Source organism: Halictus rubicundus, chromosome 15, assembly GCF_050948215.1.
Source record: "Halictus rubicundus isolate RS-2024b chromosome 15, iyHalRubi1_principal, whole genome shotgun sequence".
In the NCBI taxonomy this organism is placed as follows: Eukaryota; Metazoa; Arthropoda; class Insecta; order Hymenoptera; family Halictidae; genus Halictus; species Halictus rubicundus.
The window spans coordinates 4,384,292-4,409,306 of NC_135163.1; the positions used below are offsets into that span (position 1 = coordinate 4,384,292).

General features: G+C 41.9%; 1 protein-coding gene across 1 annotated transcript in view; it reads right to left on the reverse strand.

Annotated features, from left to right (window-relative positions):
* LOC143361405 (uncharacterized) overlaps positions 1-22,819 on the reverse strand; it is a 34,555-nt gene extending 11,736 nt beyond the window's left edge. The window contains exons 1-2 of the mRNA XM_076800771.1: positions 22,652-22,819; positions 3,176-4,261 (exon numbers count right to left, since the gene is read on the reverse strand). Of these exons, the coding sequence (XP_076656886.1) occupies positions 3,176-4,261; positions 22,652-22,819 (1,254 nt within the window). The remainder of the gene's footprint in view (positions 1-3,175; positions 4,262-22,651) is intronic.
* Between the last annotated feature and the right edge of the window lie 2,196 nt (positions 22,820-25,015).

Here is a 25,015-nt window from a genome sequence, read left to right on the forward strand (position 1 = left end):
ATATCGACGATTCTTCGAGAATGGAAAATATATTGTCCAAATACTTTTTGGATCGACTGTATATTAATACTACGAAACCAGCAGGTTGTGCTTTGCATTACAGCTTGAATTTGCAGGAACAATGTATGTACAACAAATGTTAACAAATGTTCCCGGCTGTCTCTACTTTTCCTTTCCCAGGACCAATTAATTCCTCTTTTGATAACAAAAGGATTGCCTGCAGCTTATCAAATATCATCGAACAAATTAAACAATAGGTCGTTCAATTGTTGGCGTAAGAAGAAGTTCATAGCGCGGCTCGCTTCGGAACGAATTTTAAGGAATGAGGAATGGAAAACTATTAAGACAAATTAGTCGTTACGGAGCGTGACGTAACAGCATCTGAGGTTGGGTCTAGCCCGATACCGTTCTCTTTTTGTGAGAAAATTCAGGGGAAGAAGTGTGTTGAGAAACAGATTAACTGATACATTGTAGTTCGAATTGCAACACGATGTAGCAATACAACTCTTGATAAAGAAACATAAGTAGTTTTACCTCGCAGGCGAACATTAAACGAATTACAGGGTTTTATGTAAATTGGGAAGGAGATCTGAGGTGTCAGCTATTCCGGTAACAGTAACAATAATGTTGCCATCGTCATTTTATGGAAGAAAGAGCAACGAAAGATCCGATTCAAAATACTACGTGCTACTCTTGGATGCGTACAACTTTCGTTTCAACCATTTTGACATGTACCAAACACTTTTCGTGTCATTTAGGTAGCACCGTTAGCTGAATCACAACTGTGTACCCAGTAAGCAAGCTGCTATGAATTTGCCACCAAAACCTGTCGACAAATTCCGACCCATCCGTTTCCGCATTAGGCTCGGTATTTGAGTGCAAAGTTTGCAGTATTCCATGTCAAGTCCATGTCAAGTCCATGTCAAGTCCATGTCAAGTCCATGTCAAGTCCATGTCAAGTCCATGTCAAGTCCATGTCAAGTCCATGTCAAGTCCATGTCAAGTCCATGTCAAGTCCATGTCAAGTCCATGTCAAGTCCATGCCAAACTTTGCCCTCGTGAGGAGGGATTGCCGTGAGAGGGAACACGGAATTAAATTCTTGAAAACACATAAAACTTAAAGTTATACAATTTAGAAGGTTAAATAAAATTCCGTTTTCTCTCCAGCCGCCAGGTTTACTCCGATTTTGCCCGATATTTGCTCTTAGAGCAATATTAGGTCCGCTCTTAGCGTCATCGACCGCAAGAGCAAGATTTGGTATGGATTTGGCATTGATTTGGCGTGGATTTGGCGTGGATTTGGCGTGGATTTGGCGTGGATTTGGCATGGAATTTGTCGACAAGTTTTGGTGATGCTCGAAGCAACTTGGGGACAAAATGACCGCAAAGTACGATTACAAACATTCACCAAGATTTGCTCGAAACAGGTTCGGCTAACCGGGTACATACGGCAACGAAACCTCGAAGGATGAGTACCAGCTATCGGCAGCGATCGGCAACGTGAAAGGATACCAACTGCTACTGGTAGGATTAGTAATCCGATACGACGAGATCCATGCGACGTGACGTAACAATACGAAACCATGGATCAAGAGTAATTGGATCTGGTCGATTATCGAACAAATTCACGGAGAGAGAACGAGAACGAAAGGAAAAGAGCGGGCGAGATCTCTGCAACACGAAAACTAAACCTCGGATATCTACACATTTACGGCTCACTCGACTCTACGAAACTGTGCTTCGAACTTCAATAACGTTCCCACATTATTTTTTATGCAATTCAAACTGCGTTTCGTAACAAAATTTTATCAAAAAAATTCGTACACGCGACCAATCACGTATTGTGTTTTCCGAAAATTAAGTACACTCGTGTGCTTAATTATTTTTAAGCCAGCATTATCTTTCTGCTACTGTTCATACCAGTACGCATACTCCTGAATTCTATTTAGCAGCGAATACAAAGTTCTTCCTGCGAGACGAGTATACTCGTGATTAGACAAAAACAAAACGTCATCTTTTCACGACGAGTATACTGATCGTTGAAATCGCTACGATCGGTTCAGAAAAGAGCAAGCTGAAAATTGAAATTCTTGTGTCTCCTAAATTTTCTCTTTCTCTTTCTCACGCGACCCAGATTTTATTCTGCAGGTATGCAAATCCGCATGCCCCGCTTGCAAAGCTGTGTTTGCGAATTCAATCGTATTTTTCTGGATGCGTCCAGACCTTGCAATCGGATATTGAAGACCGATCTGTTTACCAGGTAAATCATGTTCCGAATGGATCACCATCTTGAAATAGAAATCCCCGACCTCGGGTCTCGCTGCAAGCGACACGCGATATTTCAAGAATAGCTGCGAGACAGTTCTCCCTCGATTTTGAAACATTAATCATTACCATCTAACGAGAACTATGGCGTTCCAGCTACTAGGCCTCTCACTTTCCACATACGTATAGCACACAGTGGATCTAAAAATTAACGCGAAAGTTTCGATACTGAAACTATGACAATTAAAAGGAGATAGTACAGCAATAAATATAGACTGATTTTAAAACTTGAAACTTTCGCAGTGCATTGTTCAATTGTTTCGAGAATATTTCTAGTCAGAAGACACACGTTTTCGGTCGGAAATGCTACCAATTTAATCGCCCGTATCGACAAAACTTTTTTCCTGAATGAACCAATTACCGATTTCGAGATTCCTCCTGGTTAAACTTTAACTTACGGGACCACGAATTTTGGACATTTCTAAACACAATCCTGCAGATTTTGACGAGAAGTTGCCAAAAATCCAAGTTTCACCGTTAGGAATTCGCCGGTTGTAAAGTTCTGCGTGTTTAAAGTTGACCGATTTCCAGAGTTTACGACAAACAAGGGCGCCGCAGAGAAAAAAGGAAACCGCGCGTATAAAAAGTGACGTAAGTCATGGAATGATTTACCGTGCGAAAAGAAACTCGCGTTAATTAATTGCCGTGTGTAAAAGTTCGATGCACGGTGTGTGCACTTCGATTTTATGTAATTTTCGTGTTCGCTGGTTCGGTAATGATCACGTTCGTAAATACGGAGGATCGAAGAACGGTGTTCGCTGCGTTTAAGTCTGCGTGTTCGAGGGGACGGGTGGCCGCCGCGCGGAATACATATAAATGACAAGAGAGTATGCGAAGCGAATCGACTTACGACATCGTCCGCGTGAGGCTGAAGAAGCACGATGGGCTGCAGCTTGGGCGAGTGATAAGGCCTAGCGGTCTGTCTCCACGGGGAGGCGATCACGCGATTCGCCACGTGCCTTTTCGGTGTCCTCCAACCGAAACAACTTTCCCCGCAGCTCAAATCCTCGCCGTAATCTGGTTTCTCATGGGGTCTGGTCCGCTCGGGTGGCTGCAACGATACCGCGCACTGACTGATCCTCGAGTGGATCACGCTGCAACGATCCTCCGCCGCGCCTCTATCCTCGTCGAACCCGTTGGCCCGCAATGGGTCCCTCGGGTTGTTCGGGTTCTCATCCTCCGCTGGCCGAATCTGATCGTTCCGCATCCTCAATTCGAGAGGATCTAACTGTCTATGAACGTCGTAGCTGTTCCTCGAAAAACAGTATTCCGGCTGGTTGACGGGTGAGCCGCGGTTCGGGAGCACGTTCTCCGAACTGGTTGCGGTGGTGTCCTCGATCCTGTCGATCCTGGATGCCACGGCGACGGGATCGTACCGTCTGACGTCCGTCTGATGCATTCTATCCTTATCGGACAGGTGATCCAGAACGCGGATGCTCTTCTCTTGGCCGGGGTTCGAGAAGGCCGGCACGGGCCAGGTAGCAGAGCAATGTCTGACCGAACCGTATCTCGGCCCGGCAAAGTTCATCGGATCGGGAAGCGTACCGATTTCCCTCGAAGACTCCAAGGACTCGATCGACGGACAAACGGAGGCCCGCTTGCCGGCCACGGGATCGCCATCTTGATTCCTGCACCAACGGTTGCAGCACGGATATTGATCGCAACGCAGGTACCTCGGGCTGATCTTCACGTCCTTCACGTCCTCCTGCTTGCAGTCGGTTCGCGGACAGGTCATCGCGAGCGGTACCGGTGGCAATCTGATTCGCAGAGCCTCCGCCGCTCTTAGGAAAGCGTGCAAACGGGGCCGAGGGACCGTCGCGCTTCCGGTATAGACGAACCCGAGGATCGCCGCGAGTTCCGGCGCCTCGACCTCCGCGAGGATCACTGTGATCGGCTCGCAGTGCGACGACGTTTTACTGTGCGCCAACAGGACTTCCTGAAAGAAGAAAGGCGAACCGGATTATTCAACGATGCCTGCAGAGATTTATGGAGAGTCGGCGATTCGGTGAATACGTAATACTATCAGGCGAGTTTTTAAGGTCGAGCGCGACGCACGCTGTCGTCGCACAGTCGCGCAAATGACCATTCTAGGTGGACAGAAAAACGGAAGTCTTTTTCACGTTGTTCCGAGTACCAACCAAATAATATTTTCAAACTTGACTCTCGATTTCATAGTGTTTCCAAAATACCAAAATAAATTACACACGCTACATAAAGGATTTTTTATTTATGTCTGTACAGGGTGTCCGCGGGAATACTAGCATTCTTCTCGGAAATGGTAAGTGTGGTTATTTTTTCTTATAAATAGACTGCGGATTTTATGCATTTATGACAAAAATGAGTAGGTGTAACTCAAAACTGTAAAAAGATTAAGAGTTTAACAATGTCGATATACCATTTTGAACATGTAAAAATTATTAATGAGCAAAATACATTTTTACTTAACTCCTACAGATTGCAATTGAAGTATACAAATTTTATTTTGCATGAAGATCCGCAGTCTACTTATGACCAACATGATAGTGCTCCATCTCACCCCCTAGCAGTGAGGGAGAGATGGAGAAAAATCCCAAAATATTCAGTTATAATAATTATATACTGTACATAATTACACGAATCGATAAGTATTTAATATTTCTAAAATATTTTATTTTAAGACGTTATTAAAAACACGGTGCATTTCTGCCTTCTCAACGATTACCTTATTTATGTTTGCCTTATCCTATTTAGGGTACTGACTTTAGGGTACTGACTTTAGGGTACTGACTTTAGGGTACTGACTTTAGGGTACTGACTTTAGGGTACTGACTTTAGGGTACTGACTTTAGGGTACTGACTTTAGGGTACTGACTTTAGGGTACTGACTTTAGGGTACTGACTTTAGGGTACTGACTTTAGGGTACTGACTTTAGGGTACTGACTTTAGGGTACTGACTTTAGGGTACTGATTTTAGGGTACTGACTTTAGGGTACTGACTTTAGGGTACTGACTTTAGGGTACTGACTTTAGGGTACTGACTTTAGGGTACTGACTTTAGGGTACTGACTTTAGGGTACTGACTTTAGGGTACTGACTTTAGGGTACTGACTTTAGGGTACTGACTTTAGGGTACTGACTTTAGGGTACTGTACATGTATTTTTGGTTCCCGAATTTTCAGCACGAGCTGTAGCACACGTGTGCTATCACTTTATTGAGAGAGCAGACAATTCTCACAGGCTCATCTTCTGCGAGTCTAAATTATCCTTGAAACCCACATTGTCCACGGAATCTATTGAAATTTAAAATCTATTGAAATATGCTTATTAACGCACAATCGGTTTATTGGTTTCTCATCCGGCTTTCGAGTCGTAGTCCCGTTAAAAAAACGCTCGTTTCGACAGTGTCATCTCGTCAGACGTGATTCAAAAATACTCGTTCCAAAAAGAAAAGGACCAAAAAAAGGTGTCCTTAAGAATTGAAGGGTGCTTCAGTGATCCGAGCAAGACTGTGTGTACCGTTAAAAGTCTCCTCCGTGCGAGGCGATGGAGGCTGGATGACTCGATGTCCGAAACATTCTGAGTGGGCGATTACGGTAACAGTATACTCGAGAAATTCATCCAATGAAAATAACAATCGTAAGTATTACAAGCACATAGAACGTGCAGCCGTGCGAAGAGTGGCCAGGATATTTGATTTGAGTGACTCCACGGTTTTTATATGCATGTACAGGGTGTCCCGTGGGAAACTTATTTTGCCATAACAATATGAAGTTAAAAATACTAGGTGCTGTTTAAAGTAGTCAAGGTTACCTCGGGTTTTTATTGAATGAAAAATTTTTTCAGAATTTTTACTATTGCACTTCATTCATTTGAAAGTACCGAATAACTTTTATTCGAAACATTTTTTTGTCAGATTCGCCTAAATGCCTCAAAAATTAGTGCGACATTTAGGGTGAAACACCCTGTATTTCTTGGCAGACGAACGATTATGCTAACGAAGAACGCACGTGTTCAATTTCGACGCGTTTTCCTCGGGTTTGAAATTAAAATTTTATTTTTATTTTTTTTTTTAAGTGTAGATATTTCGTGAAATAGACTAACAATAAGTAATCCAAGATTTGATTGGCAGGTACTCATTTTTCGGTGAAAAAGTCCTAATGATACGATTGGAACACATGCTTGACCAGACGGAACACGTGTATGCGATTTGACAACATCGTAAATTTGAAAAATCGACATTCTACATAGATGTCCGCTGAAAAGTATGGGGCACGTTACGATTTCGAAATAAATGAAGCGTGTCTTGTGAGTTTCAAGCGTTTCACTCGCGTAGACATCGCTTATTCGATTGCGAGCGGAGATAAGCGTAATTAAAGGCAATTATTAATTGTCCTACTATATCTCTGTTTATAAATGGGATTGTAAATAGTGAAATTTTCACTTCATACTGTCATGTAGTTAATTACGGTGCTAAAATATTGCATTTGATGGCATATGATATTGCTCAGTTAGATAATAAATAATGTATTGCCGGTCAAAAAAATCTCCATACACCCTTCAAAATTATGTAACTCTTTACAAAATAGTCCACATAACTTTTCCAAGAATTTAAAAGAAATAGTTTACTAAATGATGGGTAAAGAAAATTTCAGAAATTTTGTAATTGTAATATTTTTGCGAAGAAAATAGTGATGATCGATTTTACAACTTTTTGAGACTCCGTAATGAAAATTTAAAAAATAGATCCGTGTTAATTATATACATTCTGAAAATTGTCGACACAAGCCCATATAAAATAGTTGTAAAAAACAGCTTTTAGTATTTTCCGACCATTCCGACCAATTGCAATTGCTCCAAAGTTTTTTCGCACATCAGCTAGTAAACTAATCTTTCCAAAATATCACAAAATAGATCAAGAACTCAATTAAAAAAATGTACTGCGTTTTAAAGTGTGTACGAAGACTTTTTTGACAGACTGTATGCACACAGTCGTGTATCGCAACATACTCCAACCTGTCACGTGACAGTGTACACGTTAGCTAATCTCGCTTAGGTGCAACGTGTTCCTCGATTACTGTGATCGTACCGAATTATCGTGATCGAGCCGACTTCCCAACTGATCGCAATGATCAAGTAGCACAACTGTCCCTTGGCCGCGCGTGCAAGCAAATGAGTAATGCAAGAGGAAAAAAGGTTTACGGGTACTGGTAATGGACGCCATTACTTATCCTACACGCCCATTTACAGTTCTATTCCGACGGAAAATTAGTATAATAATTACAGGTTTCCCGCGGGCACGAGCAAAGCGAGTCTCGTTCATACCCGGCAATTTGTCTTCCGGACTTTATCGTCGTCGCGACGATACAAAATGGTCGACGTCTAGAATTTTCGTTCCCGTGGCTGTCCAGATTTTCGAACGCTGCGAAATCCGTGTTAATTATCCAATCTTAATGAGCGATCTCGACGGTCTTTTACGGGTGAATTTAAACCGTGGAACGGTTCAAATTCCAACCGCGCGAGATATACATCTCGACGCGCGCCGGATGAAATAAATCCAGCATCCATGCACGCAACAACAATACAAATTGCGTTAGATCGCCGATGAGAAATTATGTTTCCAATTCGTAAGCGCAAGGTGAGCCGTTAATCTCGACTGCCTTGAACGATTTCCTCGAACGTTCCGCGATCCGTCGCGTCGTCGGATTAATTAATACCATTTTCATATTCAATTTCGAAAAAATTGTTTTTCCTGCACGCCGACAACACCTCGTAGCTTCGGAATCCAAAATATCGTTCGTTTTGGATGACCGTACGATCGGGGACGTCATTCTAGAGAGGAAATTCGAAAATTCGAGGCGACCTTGAAGTCTCTAACCTAAATAAAAACAAATACTTTTGAGGGATCCTATGGGACCCATAGAACCAATCAACGTTGTCTATTAAAAACAACAAAGATGTCTGAGGTGCAAACGTTAGGTGAATCACCCTGTATACTTGCAGACAAATTGCAATGTAGTAGCATCGATATATTCTCGTTAATAACTTTTTAATGGACAACCAGCAACGATTGAAACCTTTTGAAGGTTACTCAGGAAAATAACCTTTACAATATATCTCAAGGTCAAGGGCATTGGAGCTCGATCCGATATTTATTAAAAATTCAGCTTTGTCCTTAAGACGTTTGACGTGTATTTAAAAACAATAAATATGTCTCAGGTGCAAACGTTAGGTGAATCACCCTGTATACTTGCAGACAAATTGCAATGTAGTAGCATCGATATATTCTCGTTAATAACTTTTTAATGGACAACGAGCGACGGTTGAAGCATTTTGAAGGTTATTCAGGAAAATAACCTTTACAATATATCTCAAGGTCAAGGGCATTGGAGCTCGATCCGATATTTATTAAAAATTCAGCTTTGTCCTTAAGACGTTTGACGTGTATTTAAAAACAATAAATATGCCCCAGGTGCAAACGTTAGGTGAATCACCCTGTATACTTGCAGACAAATTGCAATGTAGTAGCATCGATATATTCTCGTTAATAACTTTTTAATGGACAACGAGCGACGGCTGAAACCTTTTGAGGGTTACTCATGAGGGTGACCTTGACAGCTCAAGGTCAAGAGCATTGAAACTCGGGTTCCACTAAACGGAATATTTATAAAAAAAAATGAAGTTCATACCTCGAAAACAACTTGTAACACGACCTATTATTCGACTATGTACTGTAACCTTCAACCTTGAAACAACGCTGCAATAATTTTGGCCGGATCATTCTCCGACCACTGTGTGCCGCGTCGTCGCTTCCGAACCGATTCGAAACGCACGGATGCCTCGCGTACCATCACCGGTAAGATTTATCATCAAAGATAATGTCCGCGTCGCTCGGATATGCCGTGTTGCATGTCGGCAGGCATGTAATCCTGCCGAGGCATACCTGAAATCGTAACAATTCCAGGCTCTTCCAATTTCAATGTGCCATTAGCATGACCGGTGAACTGCGGATTCCGATCCGCGATAAGACCCGCTTGGTGATCTCGACGCGTGGAAAAACAGATCTCGCTCGGTTTTTAACGTGTAACCGAAGGATTTTCAGCAATTCCGATGCGTGAAACACGCCGATGATCCAGATACGCTGATATTGGGTCACTCGAAACATTTTTGTGTCGACTTTATCGCGAGAAAACACGCAGATCGTCGATCTACTGTCAGTCTCATAATTGAGCCGCTCGCTTGCCGAATCGATTAACTCCATAACACAGAAAATGGAGAAATTTGATGAAATAGTGTACACACGACTGAGCCAAGTGCTTTGACACTCGAAATTTCAAACATTTCAAAAAGTTAATCGATTTCGCCTGCGAACGGCTCAGTTGATGGCACACACGCTTATGCCAACGACCGGTGGTCATTTCTGATTAATTTTTTTGTACTCCACCTAGTAAACTAATCCTTCTAGCGTTTACAAAATATATCAAGTTGTTCGAACCAATTTAAAGAGCGTCATTAATTTTCAAATTGCGTCCACTTGATTTCGTTCCCGACTGTATATATGTAATACACAGGAATACAAATGTATTGTATTGTATACAAACTAATAATTTCAATACATACTTAATGCATAGACATTCCGAAAAATTCTTGCAAGCATAAAACTAAAAAATTAAATAGACCTTATGAGCAAAAGTTTTTTAATTACCATTTCGAATATATTTTATTCCCAAAAATGGTACAAACATGAGATCCTAGGATAATATTATCCTTCCCTCGTTGTCATTTTCGAGCAAATTGTTTATTTACGATGTCAAGAAATACAACACAAATAGAAACGAATCAAAGCTCTCTACGCTTACAGTGCCGCGAAGCAAAAAACGGACCGACGTCCATGCTGCGATATGCAAGCAGTGCTAAGATCATAAATTATTAAAGCACTCTCTTTGAATGGCGTTTTGCCCACGGCCGAGCATGACAGCGAGTTCCGGTTTCGCGGGCCGTTTCAGGGTATTTTATGGGCCGGTTAGGTTTGCAATCGCTCGGCATATCAGAACTTGTGACATTGTTACAGCTCGGATTATCAGACGATAACGATAACCCGCTGAGCTTCGGGATCCAATTAAACTGTACAGTCATCCGTGTCGCGCGCCGGTCAAAGAGAGCAACCGGACGATTAATGAGAAACGAGACGAGTTCGCGACGTAAACCCGGGTGGCGAATCGGTTAAACACCGCGAACGCCATAATCAAAGCAAAGCAACGTCGCGCGTCCGTGATCCACGGCTATTCCCGGCTGATAGAGGTTTGTGATTAATTACCGTATCTGATCGCACATGCGAGAGTACGCGATCAGATAATATGCCCAATGTAAATCAGCGCCGAGCGACGCGCGACGTTTACAAGGAAGGAAAACTGGGAAAAGGTGCGTGACTGAACGCGAACGCTATAGCTCGCCACCGCCCGAGGATGTGTGCATGCAAACCCAGTTTCTCGCGTTAACGTCGACGAGAGAGAAAAAGAATCGATAAATTAGTCGATCGATCAATCGGAATTTTCATCGATTTGTATTTATAGTTGCACAGGGAAATCAACGCCTCGAGAAAGTACCAGTCGATGATCGTGGAGGTCCGCGTGTCCCAGAAAACAGTTCGCGAACTTTTTAATAGGCGATCTCGTCGTGGACATCACAATTTTCTTTCGATATAAGACTTTCTCGATATATGTCAATACGGGTCTTGCCAGCGTCGTGTATCGTCCAGGAGACATGCCCGAGCCGTGTTATGTTGATGTTTTCGCGGTAGTGGGGATAATTCCGCGACGTTTATCATGCAGACCTTCGCGACATATATAGAGAAATCACTGTATTCGATTTGACATTGGTCTTATGTGGGTTTATGGGTCCCGTGAAGTTGTCCGGCAGACCATAACTGAGGTCTTGTTTTTTGTCGTAAATGATACAAATTGAATCGCCTGTAGAAGCATTGAAAACTGAATAATGAATATTGAATAATGAATATTGAATATTGAATATTGAATATTCCCCTTTACAACGACCGAGCGAAACTTAATTTATTTAATTTCTTTTCTGGAAAAAATGAGGAATAACTTTGGTCATGGAAACCTTCCTTCCTTCCAGATTTCTCTATGTATGTCGCCAAGGCCTGGATGATAAACGTCGCGAAGTTATCCCCACTGTCGCGGGCTATACCCCGTGAGTATTAATAATCGTAAATGATGAAAAAGTTGCTAAAGCACAGAAATAAAGAAATAACATGTATGTATAAATTAGTGCAAAAGTAAAATGTGAGGATATATTTTATGAACAAAGATTCCAGGGATAATGGTTCACTAACATTGAAACAATAAGGCCTGCGGCAAAGTTCCTTCAACATTTTTTTTCTCGTTACTATAAGACTACAATTAACCACTATAAGGAAGACAAGATCTCGAGATACGCGCACAAAACTGGATTATGCACGAACTAATGGAAGCAAATCGTATCAAACAAAACAATGACTACGAATATAATCCAAGATACCACCTACAGATCAATCATGCAGTCATAAAACCCGTAATAACAGGAAACAACAGTTCATTTATAAGATAACGATTTGCATTTGCATACTGGAAAAAGCCTTGCACCAAAGAAAATTCTTACCAGCTAATCTAATTAAAGTTTAAAAATTCTATGGAAAAAAACGAAGGTGTCTATTAAAAAAGAAAAAAGAAAGAAAGTGCAACTGCTAAATGCATATGCATTTTTGCAACTTCCGGATAAAATTATGGTCACGAACGTGTAGTACACTTTGAAAGTAGTCCGTGTAGTCCACTTTGCAGTCCTCCTTTTTCCGCTTTATTCCTCGTTTCCCTAATTCCAACCAAAAAAAAGTATGGCTTGTCCCAGTTGCGTATTTTCAATATACAATGAGTAGACCGCGGATGTTCATGCAATTTTCAATTATTGTAAACAAATTTTAAGAAAGTGAATGCAAATGAAATTTTATTTTTAGTAGGAAGAGCCTATGTACATCCAAGATACATAAAAATCGTACTAAATTCTACCGTATTTTGGATTTTTTGAAAATTTCTACCAGCCATAAATGCATAGAGTTCCGCAGTCTAATGAGTAAAAAAATTAACAAACACCGATCAAGGAGCCCTCTTTCGAAGTACATTGTTGGTAAAAGAAAGACAATGCACACGGCATTTTATTTTTAGTAGGAAGAGCCTTTGTACATCCAAAATACATAAAAATCGTACTAAATTCTATCGTATTTTGGATTTTTTGAAAATTTCTACCAGCCATAAATGCATAAAGTTCCGCAGTCTAATGAGTAAAAAAATTAACAAACACCGATCAAGGAGCCCTCTTTCGAAGTACATTGTTGGTAAAAGAAAGACCATGCACATGGCATTTTATTTTCAGTAGGAAGAGCCTTTGTACATCCAAAATACATAAAAATCGTACCAAATTATATCGTATTTTTGATGATTTGCAAATTTTTACCATCCATAAATGCATAAAGTTCCGCAATCTAATGAGTAAAAAAATTAACAAACACCGATCAAGGAGCCCTCTTTCGAAGTACATTGTTGGTAAAAGAAAGACAATGCACATGGCATTTTATTTTCAGTAGGAAGAGCCTTTGTACATCCAAAATACATAAAAATCGTACTAAATTCTACCGTATTTTGGATTTTTTGCAAATTTTTACCATCCATAAATGCATAAAGTTCCGCAGTCTAATGAGTAAAAAAATTAACAAACACCGATCAAGGAGCCCTCTTTCGAAGTACATTGTTGGTAAAAGAAAGACAATGCACACGGCATTTTATTTTTAGTAGGAAGAGCCTTTGTACATCCAAAATACATAAAAATCGTACCAAATTATATCGTATTTTTGATGATTTGCAAATTTTTACCATCCATAAATGCATAAAGTTCCGCAATCTAATGAGTAAAAAAATTATCTAACACCGATCAAGGAGCCCTCTTTCGAAGTACATTGTTGGTAAATAAAACAGTTGAAACGATAAGCTGATGGAAAGGATAATCGCAAAAAATTCGCAGCGGAAGGGGCGGTGGAGGGGGGGGTGGGGAGGTTGAATCGTGAAAACAATACGGCGAGGTGAAAGACAATGAAAGAAAATAATGCGTAGTTGGCGTGCAGTCACACAATCGATAACGGAGAGGAAATGGTCGTCGATTTAGAAGTTAATCCGGCGACTTGAACGCTCGCGTAAGAGGCGATTACGCGCACGTGGTGCATCGCCGACGTAGTTTCGCACAGACTAATGCCTCCTCTTCGCATAACCATCTCATCGAGCGTTGTTTCGCATGCGGTTGAACCGCGGAGGAAGAAAAAGAAGAGAAAAAAAAACAGCAGCAAATAAAAAGGAGGAAGAGCAGCACACCGTGTGCACGACTCGCGCGATTATTTCCCAGGGGAAAAAGGCGCGTGTCAGCGCGCGGAGGTTTATGACAATGGGGATGGGACGACGGGACGGACGGGGACCCGCGAGAAGGGGGCACAGATACGCGCTGCAATCTCCGGGGTACAGTGAATCAACCGCCATAAAATAGCTGCGTGCAAGTATTTTAATGGGACCGCGGGGCCTACTATCTTCCGGGGATCAAACGCGGCGTTTAGCATGCATCAACTCGCGTAACGCGTACGCGCCGCTCGTCCTACGTGCGCTACGGAGAGAGCCTCTTACCTTTTTACGAGACGCCGAAACGGTAAATGAAATCATTAGGGTGCGCTGACCTGCCTATCCGAGCCTATTATATCTCGACGACGCGCAGGCACATGTCCCGCGATCGTTCTCGAGCGTCGATTACACGGAGCTTGTTTATTCGACGCGAGCACCGGACTCTCGCCGTCGCATTTTCTTTCGCCTAATCGCGGATTTCAAACCTCCTCGGACTGGGATCAGGTGGCTCTCTCGGCACCGAGTATGTACAAGCCTACGCTTTTCTACGCAGAAACGTCACTAAAACTCGCATACTTTTGCGAATGCTCGCTCCCAAGCAGACGGTGGTTAAACTTTCCCTCAGGGGACCACAAATTCGAGACTTTTTCACATACAATCCCGTAGATTTTCACGAGAAAATGCCAAAGATCCAAGTATTAACGTCAGGAATTCCCTGGTATAGTAGCTATGCGTGTCTCAAGAAGCGCAATTTTAATCTTTTTCGCCAAGTAAGGGCGCCGTTATATTGTCAAAAATCTACGGAATTACATAAAAAGAAAAATTGACAATTTTTGGTTTCCGGAAGTGAAGTTCAGCCCTGTATGGAGCTAATTGTCGATATCGCTAAGAATGCGAACTAACGTGTCTATTTAAAAGTGTCGCAAAAATGAATCATAGGACAGGATATTGAATTAATAGAAACGTGGAAATATGATGGAGGAACGGGAACAAACGAGTTCGTTAATCGGCGCCGCTGTGCTAATTAATCCGCATTGGCCGTCAGGTGGAAACAGGTTGCCCGATAACTCCGCCATGCTAGCCGGCTGACGCGTACGCGGGACAGGAAGCATGACATTGAACAAACGCAGGCGCACCGAAAGCCCGATCCCGCCGTTGGTACCGATCGTTCAATTACCTAAGATTTGTCGCGCGCGCGCACGTAACACTCGATCGTAACAGGGCATGCGACGCGACGCGGCGCGGCGCGGCGCACTGAACAAACATGGCAACGGTAGAACGTGCCCCCGTAAATAGTACTCGTTATCGCACTGGTTCAACCGGTGAATTCCGAAATCAGGATCCCGGCAGCGACATTTGTTTGCGATGTCGAACGAAAACGAACGATCACCAACGAGACAGGGGCGGAGGAAAAACTGGCGCGCCCGCCGGAACCTTTCGCCGATGGAGATTTGCCAGGTGTAATTCTAACCCTTAAAGGAGTCATCTGGTTTTTCCGAAAAATCGAGTTCTCTTTTTTTGTTTGTTGCATTTTCTTCGAGCAATAGAGACTAAAAAATATTTTAACCCTTAACGGTCCGGGAGTATTTCAAGTTTACTTCCCACCAGGTCCAAGCTAATTTTTCATACGAAGAGAAACTGTGGACTCAACATTTTCTTATCAAGTATAGAAAGGAAAATATTTATATTATTAATTAATTTGATTTTTGCCGCCATATACGCGGCATTGGATCCAGCAAGTAAAAGTGCCATGCCGCTTTATGGCGGCATTGGTCCGTTAAGGGTTAAAACCGGTAATTAGATTTTAAAATGCCGCCATTTTGTAGGTAATCAAGATTTTTAATTTCTTTATATACACCCGCGTTTCTATATATAGATATTTCTATGTACCTATTATATTTTATATACCTAATATATAGATGTTTCTATGTACCCCGCGTTGGTGGGGATAATTCCGCGACGTTTATCGTCCTGGCGTTCGCGACATATATAGAGAAATCGCTGTAGTCGCTTTTAATGCTCCGTAGATCTGGTATTAAAAACATTGTGATTACTAGACTACGAATTTTATGCATTTGTGACAAAAATGTATAGAATAATAGATGAATAGAATTTAATGATACCGACAATTTTCGTTCTGTATAAAAATCTAATAAGTACTAATAATTAACAACGCCGAAAATAGTTTCGTTTTCTCAAACAGAATTCCTCGAAACGATTACGATCGTTCAACGTATCAGAGACACAGCAAGAAAAGGTGTTTGTATTTTATTGAATTCCTGTAAAACCGCGTGTATGCCATAAACGCGCGACAACCAGGTGTCCAACTGTAATTCCGGAGCACGAGACGGGTGGACCATTAGAATCGATCGTCGCGAAATAATGTTCGTACGGTTTGTCGGTAAATTACGGATTTTCTAGACCCAGCGGTTGATTGTTCGGAACCCTCCTTTATAATATCAGTTTACAGCTCCAATTAGCGCGTGCTTAGCGTTTGATTAGTAAGCGGCATGAGAGCCCGGTGGATACTCGTAACTGGTATAATGGCGTTTCGATGACAGGTAGGAGAAGGCGTTACATTCGCACGGGAGTCGCGTAACGCGTAATTAACGCATTCCACGACGATAACACGCTCCGGGCGAATTTTCCTGTTTCGCGGCGATCAGAAACTCTCACTGTGATCTCTCATCCCGCCGTAACCTGTCCGACGATTATTCCACGCAGGTGTTTGTTACAACGATCCGATCTGCCGATCGATCCGGCACCGCTTATGATCCTAAACCGCCCGGTTTTTCACCCGATAACACGGAAACGCTTGGCACGGTCATGCTTCATTACAGTGGCACACGATACAGCGATAACGTCCAATATCCGACACGACTTTCCACACCAATCCTCCTCTAATTTATTTCTTCATTCCAGTTTGCTACACTCGGTTCCATTTCCGCTCTGAATCTTCGATCGTCATCTTCTTATCGTAAGTATGTACACGCGTGTTCTTTATGTTTCCGTGTCTTCTGTCTACTCTCTATCCGCACCGTTGTCCGTTTCATTTCGTTTTACGACTTTTCTTACATATCTTCTCGATTGAAACATTTTGTAACATTTGCATGCGGAAATCGGACATTCCATATGCAAAGACCTGATAAGTATAGGTACCGTTGCATTATTTCCAGTTTACAGTCATTTCTCTATATATGTCGCCCAGGCCTGCATGATAAACGTCGCGGAATTATCCCCACTACCGCCGGGGTGTACCCCGTGAGACCTCGGACGCCGAGTAGTGTAAACACGACACGGTATGTCTCCTGGATGATATATGTCGCTGGCAAAACCCGTGTTGTTGACATATATCAAGAATTCACTGTATTACGATAATTAGACAAAGGATAGAATTCCTATAGTAATTGAAATTACCGTATCGTTAGTTTTATGCAAAATAAAAATTTCGTGAATCGATTTCAAAAGGTAGATAGACAATCTTTCTTTTATAATTTGAGCACGCCCAACGATAAGTCATCGATATTCTTAAATAATTTTAACCATTCTTGCGTAAAATTTCACCTACTCGTTTTCGCCATAGATGCATAAAAGTCTAGTTATAAGAAAATCGCGTTATGGGAGGGCTGGAATTTTTGCAGGGTGTTTTGAGCTAGAATATTTCCATTCTATATATTTTTGTCCGTGTTACACATACGAAAATGATGTAATTTACTCGTACAATATTGTTTGGTAATCTATTAAATACAAACAAATTCAATAACGTAAAAAATCTTTTGAATAATGATACAGCAATTTTTAGTGGCGCCTTACAGTCGGTATTCGAGTGCTAAGGGTTAACTGTACAACGAAGGGAGTGTGTTTATTAGTATTCCCGAGCATATTAAGGGCCCGGGACAGTCACGTGACTTTTTAATTAATAAATTCCATCCACAGCCTTCAGACAGAGATTTAAGGATTTACAGACGTAAAACAATTTTTTGACGGTAATGTAGTCACTCTACCTTATCGCGAATCTACGAAGACCGGTCCCTTAAGTGCTCCCTAATCGCCGGGATCAGATAACGCTGAACAAAACGACGCGAGGCTGCGGCGCGCGAGCCGTTTAACAAACAGAAATCTTTCGTAAGAGGAAGCTTTCCAAGATCGATCCGTCGGCTTCACTTTCACTGGTTCCATCTACTTAAGCGCGACGCTGGACGCGATCCGATCACTATACCCGGCTGATTAATGGCCGCGACTTGTTGTCCATGTTTGAACAGAACCTGGCTCCCGTTCAGCCCATGCCGATCCATTAGGTATATTTGTAGACTCGAGCCGTAAGCTGACCAACGAGCGTATTTGGAGCGCAACTTTGACTCCTCTGACAGCCGGAAGTCGCGTTTTCCTCCTGCCATAACGACGCCCTCGTTATTCTACATCACTGCGATCCCCTACACAGTACACACCACCAAGAATTCATCCAAGTTTTTATTTGCGAAAATGCAAAGTTAGCTAATCAATTCCCTGCTCTCTCGACTACTGCTTGGCTCTCGCGTCTGACCATCGTTGGACGATTCTACTTAAACTTTACCCTGCGCACGTCGCACAGGAGAACCGCGAAGAACTAACCAAAATTATTTTACCGATATTTCAAGGTTACGGGACGAAGGTTCGTAGCGTTTGAAATTAAAATGAAAGAATTCGAAATTAATAAATTCGTATGTGCGCAAATTCTACCCTAATTTTTGTCACACTTATTTAACACGAAATGTCGTAATAGTGGCACCGAATAAATAAACGTTACCGGATTTTTTCCATATATTTATGCATGTAAAATCAACTGCTAATTTTCAACCACGTCCTGTTATATGAATTTTATTGCTACATCTACGTTCGTCGTTAATAAAAAAAAAGGTTTTCCAAATTGAATCTGTGTACGGTTCCAATAATAAACGGTTGATTTGTTCAACCGAATACTTTCTACCAAGAGTGTATATCTGTTCGTGACAGAAATACCGTTCGCGGGACAAATCGTGCCTCCTTCCAGTAGAAGTGGTCGGCAATGATCAGACACATTAGGCAATCGAGGTAATTCGCGTTTTCTCGGAAACGAAGCCTGACGGGAACAAATTCTCCGCGCATCTTTTTACACACGACACCTTTTCTATTAGCATAATACGAGGTTGGCCTGATGTAAAACAGCCCGCTGTCTCGAACAAAACCGTGACCGTATGCAATGATTTCCACATAAATCTATTTTTGATTGATTGAACGACGTTTAAAGGGAGCTGCGCGCGGTCATTTTCATTCGAGAAAACTGCTACCTTGTATTCGCCTAACGATCGCAGGACTCTTTTTTTCCCCGAAACTCCGCGAAAGGTGAGTTCCACTGATACACGCCGGTGTACACAATAGTCAACGAGTCTCCAGTTAGGTGCGAGCATGTTCTCCGTTTCCTGACTTTCCGTCTCACCTGAGCACACGAGGTCAGTCCTTAGCGCGAACGCATTATTCAAATACCGATCGATAAAGAACCGCGACTTTACGCCGGACGGTTAATTAAAGTCTTTCATACGTGTGCCAGCGATTTCAAGCATTTCTGCCATAACCGATAAAAGCAACAATCACGGATACCGATTCTGTCCGGATCGTTATGGCATTTACTTGTTCGAGCTTGATTATCTCTTTACGGTATCTGCCGGTGAACGACGGTCTAACGTTGCTGAAAATGGTCGACCGATTGCCTAGTTAGATAAGGACACGTTCAACAGGCTCTACGCAAATGATCATTCCAACAAATGACTCCCCGATGATAGGTATTAGCGATCCTCAAGGTTTCCACGACCTCGGTTAGTCTTCTATCCCGCGGCCGTTCCAGACCGTTCCGGAAGTGAACGAACTTCTTCGAGTACACTTTCACGAATTAAAATCCTATTCCACGTTATACCACTCCGAAGGACCATCACACCCCGCCGGGTCTTTTATGAATTATGGCGAATGACATGCACAACGTCTCGCCTAAAGATACAGTCCGCGACAAAACTGTTAGATGGTACGGGACCCAATTACCGTGCCTATATTATTTATATATATCATTGAAGCATAACGAATACTAAAACATCTCGCGAAACGAATCAAAGAGTACCACTGCGTGGACTTACCGTTTCCCTTCGCCTAATCGGGGCCTCCACCTAACTCGATCCTCTGCTGGATGCACCTGGGACGGTTCACACTCGCGCCACGTCGCGACACGAATCCGGACGCGATAACGTAATTAATAAGTATAGACTGCGGATCTTTATGCGTTTGTAACAAAATTGAGTAAATAAAATTTGAAATTGTAGGAAATTTTGAAAAATTTCAAATGTCAATATACTATTTCTCGTCTATTAAAATTAGCAAGCGAAGAAATTCTACTTCGTTTCTATTTCTTGCAATCGATGCAGACAATTTTTATTTTGCATAAAGATCCGCAGTCTATTAATTAGGTTCGGGAGCACAGGTAATTCGCGAGTTACTACGGCGAGAGCCAACACGACAATGACCTTTCGATTTTCGGTGACGCGACGCGTAGATCCTTGTTTCCCCCACCCTACGACTTTTCCGCGACTTGCCTAAGGGTAAGATTAGGGCAGGCCAGATGCTGAGGGTAAACGGTAGATACAAAAACAGGGTAAACAAATTCGTTCGGCAGAATTTGACCTGCCTAGAATAATCTGACCCTAATGCGGCACGCATCGGTACCCCCTCGTGCGGCCCTCGGGCCTCGGACTATACCGCGAAATGCCATAACAGCCGCGCCTCGCGACCGGGGGGAAACCTCCCCACGATACGACCCCACCACCCCTGCCATAACCCCATTTTTTGGACGGAGTGATGCGGCGGTAGGACCGTAATTGAATTACATTGTAATTCAGTCATATTGTAATTTATAATTCAGATTTTCATTCAATTGAATTATAATGTAATGTGAAATTGCAATTGGAGTACAATTGCAAAATACTTTGTAATTGAATTTCACAAAACAGCGTTACGTATTATGAACGAAAACGAGGAATAGAAAATACGCCGCATAGACAGCAAACAAGTATGCGAAAGAAAATCATAAAAATGTATTACACTTTTTCAAAATTCTGGACTATAATTTGAAGAGCTGTATTTTAATTATATTGTATTTCAATTACACGTCTGATTAAAATAATTAGTAGTTGAATTGATTGGAAGGTTTGAATTATGTAATTCGGTTACGACGTAGTTGAATTACTGTATAATTGAAATACAATGTAATTCAGTTGTGTAATTGAATTAGCACAACTCTGTCACGACTCCAGATTTTATGCGTTTATGACAAAAATGAGTAGATACAATTTGAACGATTGAAAAAATTAAAAGACTGGAAGAGTATTAATTATATCGTTTTCCGCGAAAAGAAATTATTCGCGAGAGATATAAATTAGTTATTATTTTCAAGCTGTCGACGAGTGATGACTAGACTGCGGATCTTTATGCAAAATAAAAACTTTCTACCAGAATTGCAACAAACTGGGGCGAAATAAGTATTTAATTTCCTGCTTAAGATGTTTAATAAGCCGAAAATAATATAATAATATAATTATAATTAGGCCTACCCATTTTTATCATAAATGCATAAAATGCGCAGTCTAGTGATGACTATAACATGTAGACTGCAACGAGTTGTTACAGGAGAACAGAAATTGTGTTCAGCCAAGGTCATACGGCCGATAGAAAGTGTATTAAACTAAATAAATATCGCTAAACAAATACGAACACAAGCATTACGTATTGCTAAAGAGGAAAAAATCTGTTCCAACAAGATAATGTTGCATTTCGTATTACCTACACAGCTATGTAATAAAGAAATACTTTTCTTATAAGAATAAAGACGTTTCGCAATGGCCTGCGCAATCGCCCGATCTTAACATAATTGAGCATTATTAGAGAGCGTTCGCGAGAGCAGTTTACGAAAATCGGCGACAATTACAAAAAGCAAATTACTCAAAAAGAACCGTGTTACAAATAGAATTACGACACAGACGATATTTAACTTAATCAATTTAACTTTCCCGCTTCTTATATTCTCTCGTGTACCACGTGTTCTCCACGTTCCAAATTGTCAAATTCTCCACCGTAGTGTTCATACTAATTGTTCCACTATTTTTCTAACACAGTGCTGTCTCGACGCACAGAGGAACCCCGTTTATCCGGCTCGAACCGAAAAATTCGTTAACAATATAAATAACAGTACATTTTATGTATTTTATTTATTGCACATTTTATGTGTGTACTTTCGCAACGATATTGCCAGTACGAGGCAAAAGACTAATTAATTAACGGATAAGAAAACGAGATGTGCACGATATTCGTTAAAAATTCATCTCTACTACCTTGAGGAGTCCAAAAATCATTCAAACTGTGTATACATTTTTTCGGGACACCCTGTATGTCAGTGGAAGTTACATAAGAAAATGTGATTAAAATCCGTGCTATCATTATAGAATCCTAACAAAGCAATCCGTGTTTACGTTCGACGGTAAGAGAAAACTGAAGTCCTAATCGTTCGTACAGTGAATTCTCGATATATGTCAACAACAGGGTTCTTGCCAGTGACATATATCGTGCAGGAGATATACCCAAGCCGTGTTATGTTTACAGTCCGTGGTGTCCGAGGTCCCTCACGGACTGTACCCCGCAGTAGTGGGGATAACTCCGCGACGTTTATCATCGAGGCCTTGGCGACATATATAGAGAAATCACTGTATACGTTTTTTGGGATACCCTGTATTTCAGTGGAAGTTTCACAAAAACATTCGACGGTAAGAGATTGAGGAACAGTAACGTCTCGCCGTTAACATTTCCTTTTTATTGAAAGAATAATAAACAAGTAATAATCAAATAAAAACGAAAATGCACAGACCTGCAGGTAAGGGCTGGCGGCCGACAAAACGAGCCGATGCGCGAGGAACCTTTGCCCGTCGGGGCAGCAAAGTGCAACGTCGGCGAACCTCTGGGACAGCATCGCCTCCTTCAGGAACTCTCCGACGTCCGGTGCCCTTCCGGAAACACGAATCACTTCTCCCATCATGCTACGAGGCTCGCTTGAGATCACAGTTCACTGAGGTCAGTCACGATACTCCGAAACAATCGCGGACAGTTCCGACGTTTCCCCCATAACACTCGGGAGCCTCGAATTGCGGATTCTCCGATCGGGGTGTATTGTTTCTCGTTCACACTGATCACCGCATCCGACGCATTCAGTCGCCGATCTATCGGAAACCGAAGCGAACTATCCGAGCAATGGTCGAAATTGGCACCGAACACAGCGCTACAAGAGAAAGACACAGAATTGGTCAACAGGCACAGCTCGCGAAAAAATCGACCCGGCAGAGACGACCTCCGATTGTCCAGCAGATTCGAACGTTGTGCTACCTTCTTCTAGTTCTCTGATTAATCTTACGCGCGACTCTTCCCTTCCCCCCCACCTTTTCACGCAGCGAGAACATTGTTACTCGAGAATGGAACTTTCTAGCTAACAGTTTCTCCGTTTAACATACGCGCCACCCGGCGTCACAGATTCGTGGCAGACATGGATCACGTATTTTGCGCGAAGAAAGTAAAAAAAAAGACATTGTTTCGTCGCGACAGACGGGGAAATAATGCGTTTGCGACAGTTAACGTGCGGCGCAACGAACACTTTGCGTTAACGCTACACCTTCATTAACCCTTTCCACTCGAAGCTATTTTAACTCCAAAACGAAACATATATACAGTGAGATATAAGTCACTTGCGCGGTTCTGGCGAGTGACATTTAGACGAGATCTGTGGTTCTCGCCGAGCATTGCATTTGAAATACACAGTGCACGCTGGAAATGTATAAGTTACCATCCGTGATGGTGTGGGTAGTCCCAGTGACCTTTAAACGCAAGGCTCGCTGTGACTTATATCGGGAATTTACTGTATATATATTTTTTGTCATGTTATACATACGCAGACGGTGCAATTTACTCGTGCAATACCGAAGTGTTTAGTAATTTATTAAATACAAACAAATTTCACCCTTAACATTCGAATGGCAACTGTAAGGCGTCACTAAAAGTTATTAAATTTGTTTGTATTTAATAAATTACTAAACACTTCGGCATCGTACGAGTAAATCGCACCATTTTCGTATGTATAACATGGAAAAAATATATATAGAAGGAAAATATTCTAGGTCGGAAGAAATGTTTCGTTTTGGAGTTGAAATACCCTCGAGTGCAAATGGTTAGTAACGTAAAAAATATTTTGAATAATGATACAGCAATTTTTAGTGGCACCTTACAGTCGCCATTCGACTGCCAAGGGTTGAAATTGGTAAATGTTGCCTTATAAAAATGGCAACACTAAATTAATAGTGATAGTAATGGACAAGGCAATTTGTTCCAATATTTTCTGTAAGTGAATTTTTATAATTTCGATAATTGTGATATATATCATTCTACTTGCATATGTCTATTAACAGTAAGCCTATCAAGCACAAAACATATGAAAGTGAAACGTCTTATAAAAGGGAGAAGATTTACTTAAACTGTGTACGATTTTTATTATAATATGTGCTTAAATAAAGAAGTCGGTTCAGCAATTTCCTACGAAAACGTTTTTACAATTTCAATCATTGCGAAGTGGAAACCGGTCGTTGATACGTTCAGTGTTAAATAAAATAAATAAACGCGTGTGTTGGAAATGTAGTTTTCCGGCAAGAGAAAGAAATGGCCCTTCGATCGGCATGAATGGCGGCGAGAAACCAACGAGCGATTTCATTACAGTTTCAGCTGGCAGCAGCCAGTCGGTTCGCTCGAGCCGAGCTGGTGATCGCGGCCGGTGCCATTGTACTGTGAAATTGCTTTGTGGCCAAGTAATTGATACCTTATAAGATAACACCCGGACCGAGACGAGACGCGCGCGCGTGCGCCGTCATACGCGTGGCTGAGCAAAGTTATTCGTTCGCGTTTACTAATGGCCCCGGTACCGCCTCGTGCTACGCTTTTTCAATTACAAATGACCACACTGTAGCCGACCGGAATGTAAACGTAAACGTGCCACGTGCGCGCCGGGAACTTTTTCTGTTTCTCCCCGAGCCGAGTCTAGTTTGTTTATTAATCGACGCCCTGCGAGGAGACGCCTGACAATTACCAAAATAAAAACTTAAAACCTTTCCTCCGGACTAGCACCTTAAAAAAATTGATTTTCCCGTTTTTGCGCTTCCTTTAAGTATAATTTGTTGTGGGACACGTGTGAGAA